Source organism: Orcinus orca, chromosome 11 (genome assembly GCF_937001465.1).
Source record: "Orcinus orca chromosome 11, mOrcOrc1.1, whole genome shotgun sequence".
Lineage (NCBI taxonomy): Eukaryota > Metazoa > Chordata > Mammalia > Artiodactyla > Delphinidae > Orcinus > Orcinus orca.
The window spans coordinates 81899300-81911539 of record NC_064569.1 but is presented as its reverse complement, the minus strand read 5'-3'; the positions used below and the strand labels follow the sequence as shown (position 1 = coordinate 81911539).

At 35.1% G+C, this 12240-nt stretch overlaps 1 protein-coding gene across 2 annotated transcripts in view; it reads right to left on the bottom strand.

The window, feature by feature from the left end:
- Positions 1-1707: 1707 nt before the first annotated feature.
- The window catches only part of SCYL2 (SCY1 like pseudokinase 2), a 58425-nt gene continuing 47892 nt past the window's right edge, over positions 1708-12240 (bottom strand). For both annotated transcript variants that reach the window (XM_004269490.3, XM_049694722.1), the window contains exons 13-18: positions 12025-12143; positions 7643-7743; positions 6121-6187; positions 5888-5983; positions 4775-4894; positions 1708-3354 (exon numbers count right to left, since the gene is read on the bottom strand). In XM_004269490.3, the coding sequence (XP_004269538.1) occupies positions 2710-3354; positions 4775-4894; positions 5888-5983; positions 6121-6187; positions 7643-7743; positions 12025-12143 (1148 nt within the window). In that variant the 3' untranslated portion in view covers positions 1708-2709. The remainder of the gene's footprint in view (positions 3355-4774; positions 4895-5887; positions 5984-6120; positions 6188-7642; positions 7744-12024; positions 12144-12240) is intronic.

The following is a 12240-nucleotide window of genomic DNA, read 5'->3' as shown; positions in this document are numbered from 1 at the left end:
GATCCTATACAGTTTGAATTCTTACAGATTTGTTTTGTTCTAAAATTATTTCAAGACCAGTAAATAACAAAGCATGAAATCACAACTTAATGTGGAAAGTTTCGTCAAAGCCGAAATTTATTTGGTGCATACTCTGTGCTTGCTATCAGGTACTTTCACATATACCTTTTCCTTTAATATGTAAAAGCAACCATGTGAGGTATTTTACAGGTTAAAAAACAATAACAAAAACCTATTTCCTTAACTTATTCAGGTGAAAAGAGGGTTATAAGCGTTCCAAAATAAAAACAAAACAAAACAAACAAACCCCAGCCAAGTACACAGTCTATTTCCATTTCTTTTTATGCATCCTCTAAATATATCACACACTTTAGCATTAGGAGAATAAAGAACCAATTCAAATAAAAGGGAATCTTTCTTGTAATTTTTGTCTACAGGTGCTTTTTAACCTACTAACTTTCTACTCTAAGCCCAAGGGACTTAAAATGCCGTCAATATCTACCATAATTTTAAGGTGATCTATCTAGTACTTTGAAAATTTTGTTCACAGAGAGATACAAGCCTAAAAATAGCACTATTTTTTAGAGGCAGTTTCACAACAGAAAAAGGCAATGGTAACAGTTCGAGTGATAGAAATGATTTAAACAAAATACCTTCAAGAAAGTAAGAAAAAAGTGTAGAAAATCTTCTAAAAATGTAGCATCGTTACCTCAATGAATGAACAAATTTCAAGACGTGAAAATTACCTAAGAATCACATATTTTTTCAAATAATCTATTTTTATATTTAGAAGTTCAAATTATATAAATTGTTCTATTAAGTTTTCCTTCTAATTAGGAGTTCAACACTGACAAAGTTATTTTACAAAATAAAAAGCAATTTCCTAATGAACTGTGACTACTGAATTGTTACAAAGAAAAATTCTTCAATGTTAAGCAGTTTTATTCCTTATGTAAACTTTTCTCAAGATAGATATTGTGTTACGAACGAGACAAATAATCAGGTGCAGGTATGAATGTATTTGCCAAAAACATCTGCTCTTCCTACTGCTTTTCATTTCTTGGAAAAGTTTCTTTAGCATTCCTATCAGTCCTTCTCCTAAAACCATGTAACAAAATACAGCTCATACAGAAACCAGATGTTAAGCTGACTTTTTATTTTTTAACATACCCTCTTATTGAATGCTGCCAGCAATATTATCAACTTACATTTTATAATCAAGTACTGTATGTTCAGTGTGTGTATACGTATTTTTTCAATGAATAAATGTAGTGTCAGCACACTAAACTTCATATGACTTATTTTAAATGATTGCTGGTTTCAGATAATTAAAAACCACAAACTCTATGGCTGCGATTATAATACATTTATAGTTCTCTGAAAGATCAGTTTAAAGTTATAACATAATGATGGAATATAACGAAATACAAATGACATCTATAGCATAAGATTCCATGGTTGACTAATCAGCAAATCAAAGAAAAATATCAGAGAAAGGCCTTGAAAAAGAAAGCATGTTTCCTGTTAGAAGAATTTATTCTTTCTTTCCTAAAAATGGCTAATTATGGACATAAAAATGTTTGAACAAAGGGTCCTGAAATTCCTAGAGAAGATTTAAACTTCAGATGCAGTAACTGACGAAGTCAGACGTTATCATAACGTATCAAGCTGAAAATTAATCTTTTAGTAGCCAGAAGATACAAGTGCTCATTTTTAGAGAAGTAAAGTTTATTACATTTGAAACAATACAGCAGAAATCTCAAAAGTATACTCATTAAATATAGTTTAATTCTTACAAATCTCCTTTTGAAAATGCAATTCATATGTGCTGCAACCTCAGAAGTTTGAATTCAAAATGAAATATGGAGGCAGTAGTCAGGGAAAGCACATCAGAGGGCTTTGTCAAATATCTGTACAAATCAGTACCTACCTCTTCTGTCTGTGATACAGTAGGAAAAAAAGTGATTCTAAACATATCCAAGTAAATGCAGAAAAAAACATTACTATTTGAGGCAGACCATGCTAAAATATAATTTACAATGATTAGTTTGCATTTATGATAGTTAATAATGCCTTAGTTTGAACCAATGAAATCAAGGTTAAGTTAAATTCTGCAGTATTTGCTCAGTCTTTTGCACTAAACATTAGTTCATCTGAGAAGTAATAAGATTGGAAAAGCAAATGACCCGATCCTTTTCGTTAGGCTTATCATTTTCTCACTCAGTCACACTAAATGCAAACAAATCAATACAGCATCAAGATTTTTCACATAGTAAAAATGAAGACTAATGACTTGTGAAGGCAGACTGTGTACCATGTAGTATTTAACAGATGAAACTTGCAATTACCATCAACTCAATTTTTTAAATAACACCAAGATTTACAAGCCAAAATAAACATTTGATTTAAAAATTCTGCTATTCAAGATACTCAGGTGTCTTTTTTTCTCATTGAGATTGATATGGGTTGGGTCTTTTAAAAACCTGAAGAGGAGTTGGTAAGAGGAAAAAAATCCTCAAGGCTTTAAAAACCTCAACTGTTAAAGAGTCCATACAACTACTATGCTGGCATGACAACAGGTTTTTTTCTGTCAGACAAGACCATTTACTTTCCCACAGAAGTACTTCCTCCAAGCCAATTATATAGATGTAAATCAGCTTACCCATGATTAAAACTGAAGTGATCCTTCAAAAACAGGAGCATGACACCTCACCCAAAAAGATCTTTTAAGTCACTGCTAGCTGAACTGCTACTGGTCATAGTAGGTGGCGGCTGTGCAAAGTTCTGCGGGTTAAAGAAAGGATTAGTCTGCACACCGAAGGCAGACTGTCCTATCATGCGTGTCTGTGCTCCCATTACCGAACTGCCCACACCTGGAGACCCTTGAGCAGGCACAAACTGATTAAGCCACTGATTCGGTTTCTGTTGTGATAACTGGTTCATGCTAACTTTGGGTTTCTGAGGGCCAAAGAGATTATTAAGAGCAGACATATCTGTGGGTCTCTGCTGAGTCAGCTTCGTACCAGCAGGAGGAACACTCACAGCACTGAAGTTTGGCAAAGTGGAAGGTGTTCCCAATGTCATCTTGGCCACTCCAGGTGCGCTTGGACTGCTGAAGAAGTTCTGGTTTGTATTAACTGGCACATTGAATCCTGAAGTCTGAAAGCCCATGTTGGCATTTAGGCCGTTTGTTAAATTTCTCTTTGTATTATCAATTGGTGTAGAAAACATCATACCAAGGCCCGTGGAAGGAACAGAAGTGAAGGTACTTGAAGAAGAAATTTTAGGGGTACTAACAGAAAGACTGGTCAAAGATGACATATTATCCATCAATGTGTCTGTCAGGTCCTTAGTCTGAAAAATATGAGGAAATTACTTTATCTCCAAGAATTCCAAATTACTTAAAAATTAGTAAACATTTGATAAATTTTATTATAAAGGACAGTTAAAATTAAGCTCAATAGTCTACACTAAGACAGCAAACCACAGCTCACAGGCCAAATCCAGCCTGCCACATATTTTTGTAAGGCTTTTTAAGCATGAACATTTGTAATCAATCTGATGATAGGGAACCCAACTCTGAACTCCAATTAAATGAAATGTTGTCTCCCTCGCTGCACCTCCACCAAAAAACAGAATTGCATTTTCTCATTAGATCTGTATTACAGACAAGGATACTCTATTATTTTTGTATTTTGAATTTCATCAAAAGTTTGTGGAAATTTATTTTCTCTATTCTAAGTACCTACAAAATACTTTATTTTTGCCTCTTGGCTCACAAAGATTTTTCCCAGAGGAAGAAATTTAATGATTAAGAGGCAACAACAACAACAAAAAAATAATTTAAAGAAAGCTTCTAAGATAAAGTAATTTCTGCAATCAGCAATAGTGTAAACTTTCTATCAGCAGAGACCTTAATCACTGCTCTAACACCAGCACGTAGAACACTGCCTGGACCATAGCAGGAAATAAATACTGGTCAGGACATACAGGTAAGTGTTCCTAAATCAAGTCACAAACATGACTATAACAAAAAAGCTACAAATTGAAAATTACTTTTTGCTCAAAACTACATAAATGCATGAATATAATATTCCTGGTCATTTCAAAGTGAGCAGCGTTGAATTAGTACCATAGACCTAATATTTTTTAAGAACCCTCCCATTAATCTAGCTTCCTCTTTGTTGGTAACAAGCACTATTACAAAACATTATATATTAGGCAGGCTATTGAGGAGTTGTTCGAAAATTCTTGACGCCCATACTTCTTAGAAATTACACATTAAAGTATTTTCTGAAATACATTTTTATAAAACACTAGTAGGTAGACTAAGTTCTATACTACCTTACTCCTTAAGAGTAGTATGCCTTATATATGGAATTCTAAAAAGTGGTACTGATGAACGTAGTGGCAGGGCAGGAATAAAGATGCAGACGTAGAGAACAGACTTGCGGGGGGGGGGAGCTGGAATGAAGTGAGAGAGTAGCACTGATGTATACACACTACCAAATGTAAAATGGATGGCTACTGGGAAGCTGCTGCATAGCACAGGGAGATCAGCTCGGTGCTTTGTGACAACCTAGAGGGATGGGATAGGGAGGGTGGGAGGGAGGCTCAAGAGGGAGGGGATATGGGAATATATGTATACATACAGCTGATTCACTTTGTTGTACAGCAGAAACTAACACAACATTGTAAAGCATTTATACTCCAATAAAGATGTGGAAAAAAAACTGTAGTATGCTTGAATTATGCAAAAGAAATGAACTCTGACCTGCTTGACTGGAGCAACAGGTGTGTGCACCTGGGGTTTAAGAGGTTGCTGGCTTTTCAACTTCTGTGCCTGCTCCTGTTCTTTTGCCAATTTTTGTTTTTCTTCAAGTGTAAGTGATGCCTGAAAACAAAACAAAACCAAAAAAATCAACTGACAACTTTCATAATTCCATTTGTAAAACAGAAGATTTCTTTTTGGTATGTCTGACAATACCAAGTAGTTTACAAACTACTCCTGTATTGGTGATTGCCACAGCGTAAGTTATACTTTGAATTACGGTAAAATTTAACTTTAGGTAGAAACTCACAGGATCCCTGCTAAACTATTTCCAGTATGAAAATAATAATAAAATTATTATTTTAAAACCATTCATTAGAATCATCTTTTTCCAGACAATGAGAATATGACTAGGTGATATCATTTTATAAAATTGGGAGATTCTAGCTCACTCTAAAAATATTTTAGAAACTCATCAAAAAGCTAAGTAAAAAGGAAACAACTTTTTTTTTAACGTGAACATTCCTTTCACTGCTAATGTCTGCATCAAATTCAACATCTGTCTTTTTCTTATATCAACTTTGCCAACCTATAAGCTCGCAGTATGTCCTATTAACAAATTTTGTAAACCACAATGTCTAGTAGTTCCTTGGCTCTACACGTACAGGTACTCATATCTGTTGAATAAACAGAAGAAAACTGCCCTCAGCAGAAATTCAAAACTGACATATTTTTTATATCGGATGCTAACCAACATTTCGATTGGAAAGTATCATTTTAAAGTTTGTTATTCAAAATCAGAATCAGAGAAGAGACACTGTAGAATTTATCAAGGGATGTGACCGGCAAAGTACAGTAGAAAGGACAAAGAGGTCAGGCAACCTAGAAATGTTACCAACATGGGAGACTGAATAATAAAGAAAGTTAAAAATCTTAAGCATGTTTATTCTCAACATGAGTCAGGTCATGCATGACCCACTGATAACTTTTAAATTTCATAAAGATAATTAAAGAATGTTTCTTATTAAGCTAAATAGTATTTCCCAACAAAAATATGTGGTTTTAGAAGTTATATAATATAAATACGAGTACTAAAAGAACAGTAAAGACACTTACTCTTTTATGTTTATTCTGTAACCCATCCTCTTTATTTTCTGATTCACCACCAGTCAGAAGGTCTGCTCCAATGTTGTTAAAGACTTTGTCAATATGCTGAAATACCAAAAGTGAACCAGCTGAATGACGTGCAAGATTGTGATTTTACTGCTTAAAGATCAGAGGCCCCCGAAATGGAGCACACTATCAAGCATTTTTTTTCAAAAATTAGAATAATCTAAATATCTTCTTACCTGAGACCCAACATTTGTAACTTTTGTCTCCTCAGAAGCATTCATTTGATTTCCTATATCCAAAGATCTGTGAGAGAGTTGAGTTATGACAAAGCAATAAAAAGAAATGTATGTTTTAAAAATACTTGTACTAAAAATAGTTCATCCACATGGAATTTACTACAATCTAAACAAACTGCAACTTCATTCTTTAAGGAGAATCATAATCTCTTTCGTTATTTACTACTATTAATGTCTGCTTGCCCCCAAAATGTACATTTGTACACGTCTTTTTTTTAAAGCTCAGCATTTGAGATTTACTGGAGAACTTAGTGTCATAAAACCGGGCAAGCATGGTTCTTACCATAGGAGAGTTTACAGCTCACTGAGAGACAAGATATGATATGGGAACTTAATGTGATTAAGTTCAGAATCTGTGATTCTAACAATAAATGCTATAATCACTGAATAAGTGATGTGGACAAGATCTATGCCTTGAAAAACAGGTAAGATATAGATAGGAAGGAGAAAAAGAGAATACATAGAAAATTTCTCTCTGTTGTAATTTTTAAAGATTATTTTCCAGGGTTCCTAAGTTAATATAGTCAATCCATTAAACATGATAAATATATACATCACAGAATACTTAGTGCATACAAAGAGCTATTTCACATCATTCTACACCTTGTGTATTTATTTCCATAAAGCTTTCATCTTACACAGGAGCAGAACCTAAAAAGTTTCTTTTGGGGGACTTGGCTCATGATTGATACCAATTTTACTGATTTTCAGATGTCTTTGACTCAGGATTAAACTTTAACAGGCATCCTAAAATCATGTTTTGCCTCTGGAGCAAAGAATATAGTGGAGATTTGATCATAAAAACTGGCATTTTCCACTGAATAATTTTTACCCTTCCCCTCTTCCTTTGAATACTAGTATTTTGCAAATAATTGAGAAAATCCTCCCTAAAAACAAACAAAAAAAGAGGTACACACTGTGGTACTACATATGGAATGAATTCTCTATAACTGTTTCTGGGGTTAGAGAAAAAAGAAGGAGAAATCAAAACACCAGGATTTCACAGATTTGAAAAATATTTTTAAGTGGTGCTCTTGGCAATCAGCACCCTGAGTTTACAATGCCAGTAACTAATGTGACAAGAGATTTTCTTAGAAACAGAATTTTCTTTATGTAGAGAAAATGCTAGGGTTACATCCTATTATGCTTCTGTATTCAGAAATGACATCAGATTTTCAACAACATTCTAAACTCAGTTCAACTTAATATGTTGGAAAATTTTTATATGCTTTACATATAGTCAAATTGAAATCCTTCGGAACATATGTATATATATAACTGATTCACTTTGTTATAAAGCAGAAACTAACACACCATTGTAAAGCAATTATACCCCAATAAAGATGTTAAAAAAAAAAAATGAAATCCTTCAATTTTTCTAGTCCGTATTCTAGAAAATCAACCATGACATAACTTTGATGTCACTCCTGGACCATGTGCAATTCATATGCAACCTACTTACTTCTGCTGTTCTTGCATTATATGAAGTTGCTCCAGTTTAGTCTTATGTTCAGACTCCAATCTATTAAGCATCTCTTTTATGACGGAAATGAAGGAATTGAACTGGTGTAATAAGAAATTGATATGGTTATAATGTTTCAAGTTAGCCACAAAGGTAATCTAATAAAATAATTCAACAAGTCATTCATAATATTCTCTATTTTTATCAGAATATGACCCACTCATAGCACTGATGACATAAGAATAGTACATTTTAGCTCAATATATCATAGCAAGCTTTTACAGTATCTCTGTATGGTGGTGATATAGTTGATGAGACTTTTAAGTTCCAGAAAACATGTTCTCAATAAGTTTTATATCCTAACAGCTATTATTCAGCAGTCTTATATAAATTCAACTCCAGCAGTTATTACATATTGATTTTTCTAGACTAATCCAAAAATGACCTTCTAAATTTGTGCATATCTGAAAACAATCTGCTTAATAATGCATAAAAAATTACTCTTTATTCAAATCATTGTAAAAATGACGTTTGGCTAAAATAAGCCTGTTTTCTAAAAAGTTAGTAGAAATATTAAATATACATAATCTAACTTCCAAATAATTAAAATTCATAAAGTATATCTAATTTAAAGTTAAACATAGTTTAAGCTTTGGTTAAACTTTACATAATAATTTTTAAATTTATTTATTTATTTGTTTGTTTTTGGCTGCATTGGGTCTTCGTTGCTGCACGCGGGCTTTCTCTAGTTGCGGTGAGCAGGGGCTACTCTTCATTGCGGTGCGCAGTCTTCTCATTGTGGTGGCTTCTCTTGTTACGGAGCACAGGCTCTAGGTGTGCAGCCTTTGGTAGTTGTGGCTCGCGGGCTCTAGAGCGCAGGCTCAGTAGTTGTGGCTCACGGGCTTAGCTGCTCCCCGGCATGTGGGATCTTCCCGGGCCAGGGCTCAAACTCGTGTCCCCTGTATTGGCAGGTGGATTCTTAACCACTGCACCACCAGGGAAGCCCCTAGTTAAATAATTCTTATGGTACTTTAGGATCATCATAAACAATTTATTTTAATAATACCACATATTACAGGAAGACTCTAGAAACTGCTTTCTTCCCCTCCCCAAATCTTGCAACTACGTCTTTGGGCTGGGTGCTTATAAATACACTATTTTATTAATCCTCACAACTCTTCAAAGTAAATTTATTAATATTTCTACTTTATAAATGAGGGAACTCAGGCTCAGCAAGAGAGAAAGCAACTTACTCAGAAATACTAAATAACTTATATGGCAGAATTAGAATTCATACTAAGTCTGTCTCCAAAGCTTGTACTCTTTTCTACTACGTTATCCTGCCTCTCAACCATGCTCTATCATCCATTTATCCTCTGTCTGATCATAAGAGTAACAAATGGCATGTTTCCTTAGCTGTTTACCATGACTGACTCTTTGCTGATTAGATTTTTTAACTTTTTAACAAAATATAACATACACAGAAAAGTATACATATAAAGGCACATCTCAAAAAATTCACAAACTGAATTTAACCAGTAGCCAGAAAAAGAACAGAACATTGGCAGCACCCCAGAAGCTTCCCCGTGCCCCCTTCTAGTCATTTCCTACCCTCCCTCGCCATATGACAAAACACTATTCTGACTTCTAGCAGTGTAGTTTTAACCGTCTTTGCATTTCATACAAATGGAATCATTCAGTAGATCCTCTTATGTCTGGCTTCATTTGCTCAACATAATGTTTGTGAGATTCATCTATATTGTTGCAGCATTAACATAGTAGGCCTGCACGGCTATCCTTGGAAAAGCCTGCTTGCAAGGTTGGCCCTTGGCTGGTGTCCAGGAACTCAGATGTTGGGAGGTTCCCACCATTAACTGATAATAGTGGCTCACTGTGTCTAACTGGAATTTGAGTACCAGGCAGGGGGTGCTACTTGATCAGCCCCCAATAAAAATTCCAGGCACCGAGTCTCCAATGAGCTTCTCTGGCTCGCAATATTTCAGACACACTGTCACAAGTCATTACCCAGGAAATTAAGCACATTCTGTGTGACTCCACCAAAAGATGACTCTGGAAGCTTGAGCCTGGTTTCCCCCAGACTTTGCCCCATGAACCTTCTCCCTTCACTGATTTTGCTTTATATTCTTTCACCATAATAAATCATAGCTGTGAGCACAACAGTTGGCTGAGGCCTGAGTCCTGCTGGTGAATCACTGAATCTGGGGGTGGTCATAGGAACCGTCCCCCAACACAAGTTGTGATTGTGTTTGGATTGCTGCATGGTGTTTTCTCTTTTTTAATCAAATGCTAAAAATGTATTTTCCTAAGTTACTTTATCTTTTTCACATAATGTATAATATACTTAGATTATTTTAAATCAGAACTGACAGAAGAGGGCAGTCTTGAATTAGGAACCCTGTCTATGAAATGAATAGGAAAGCAGACCACATCCATGCTAACTATTGTAAAATACAAGATGATATGAATCTAAATATTTCTGCTGATGAAAATAGGCCCCCCCAAAAAACAACCATAAAGCTGAAGAAAACTAACACACTTCAAATGTAATTATATATCCTAAAATAAGCATTTGAGAATATTTTAAAACACCCTAAATCATAAATATGAGAACTAAGAACAGAAATGACCAAAAGTTGAAGACTATCTTAGGCATGTTATCATTCTATTTTTCCCCAATATTCATCCTCCCTTTTTGCCAATCCTAATTTCAACCCTGCCATCCAAGATATGAAGAAATTATCAAGACAGAAACTGAAATCTAAGGACACAAACCTTCAGGGGCTTACCCTACCACTTCAAATGAAATTTTGGATCTGATTAATTTTACAAATTTCTCTATTTTGAAAACTCCATTCACTCAGCACTCTCCCCTATGCCAAAAGCTCTCTTGCTTAACTCTCAGCTTTCTGCTTCCTTCATTGCTCTAATTCACTTTTAGTCCTTAATTCCAAACCTTGCCAGCCTATCCATTTCTGACACTCTCAGTTAAATAGTAACCCTTCCCCATCTTTTCCATTATACATCATTAAACATTAGTTTTATGGTGAACAAAATGCCTTGTCATTACTCTATACCTCAAATTTTCTCTCAGTTCAATAAAAATTTTTGTTTCTGGCACTGTACTAAGTACTGGGGATGTAATGAAGAATAAGCTATAACAACCAGCCTTCTGGGAAAGTCAGACACACAAGTATATAGCTGTGACAACTACGGTGACAGAAGTATGCAGAGGTAATTCTATAATAACCTTTGAGTACATAGTCCCTTTGCTCAAACATTTACCACATCTTGAAAGTTCAAATACCTAAACGAGATGAGCATTTAAAGTCTGCCTATTCTAGGGCTTTCACTATCGTGGCCCAGGTTCAATCCCTGGTGGGGGAACTGAGATCCTGCAAGCTGCACGGCATGGCCAAAATAAAATAAAACGAAAGTCTACCTATTCTAGTCTCAATTTATCTTAATATCATCACTCCCTGATTATACTATAGGTATCTCTCAAACTGTATTATTCATTCCCTGTGGCAGATAGACTCTAAAATGGTCCCAATTATCTCCTCATTCTGCTACTCTGTCTTTCTGTAATCCCCTACCTTCAAACATGGGCAGGACCTGTGACTTGCTTGTAACCAACAGAATATGGCAAAGGTAACGGGATGGCATTTCCTTGATTACATTATAAGAGACTATAACTTCCATCTTTCTAGCAGACTCTTTGTGGTTTTGATGAAACCAGATGATGCCGTGTTGGGGCCCATGAAACAAGGAATTCACAGTGGCAACCAGCTAACAGAAAGCAACAAAGTGAGGCCTTCGGTTCAAGAGTCTGAAAGGAATTTAATCCTGCCAAGGACCATTGAGTGAGCTTAGAAACAGATCCTCCCCCAGCTGAGCATTCAGATGAGACCTCAGTCTTTGACTGCAGCATTGTGAGAAACTGAGCAGAGCACACATGCCCTGGCTTGGCTGACCCACAGAAACTGTGAGATAATAAATCTATGTTGTTTTAAACCTGCAAGTTGTGGTGATTTGTGAGGTAGCAATAAATAATGAATACACAGCCCAGACATATTTTTTTTTCCCTTTGTTCATGTCAATTTCACAGTCCCAAATTTGAAGTAGTCCCCAATCCTACACATCTTTCAAAATTCTGCTCATTTACTATCTCCCAATTAGGCCTCCAATCAATAATCCATCCTTCCAACTCACATACTCCTTACTTTGAACCCACAAACTATCTTCATTCATCTCTTTGGCACATTTTTCCTTGTTTTACCAATTTATATGTAATATATTTATACATTCAATGCCAAGAAAACAGTAAGCTGAATAAACTGAATAAAGCACAGAACTACTCCTACCTGATTGAGATTAAGATTGTTTTCAATACTCAGGGGAATCAGATGAGGCAATACTTTTCCAGCCAACTGCTCTTTGGTGATTCCCAACTTCTTATGAGTAAAAGTACATTTGTAAATACCTGACAGAAAAGAGTAAGACAAATGTTATATAATTCAGTACCACAAATCAATAGAAATCAGAAAAACAGTGTATCTATATGAAATCTCTTGATAATC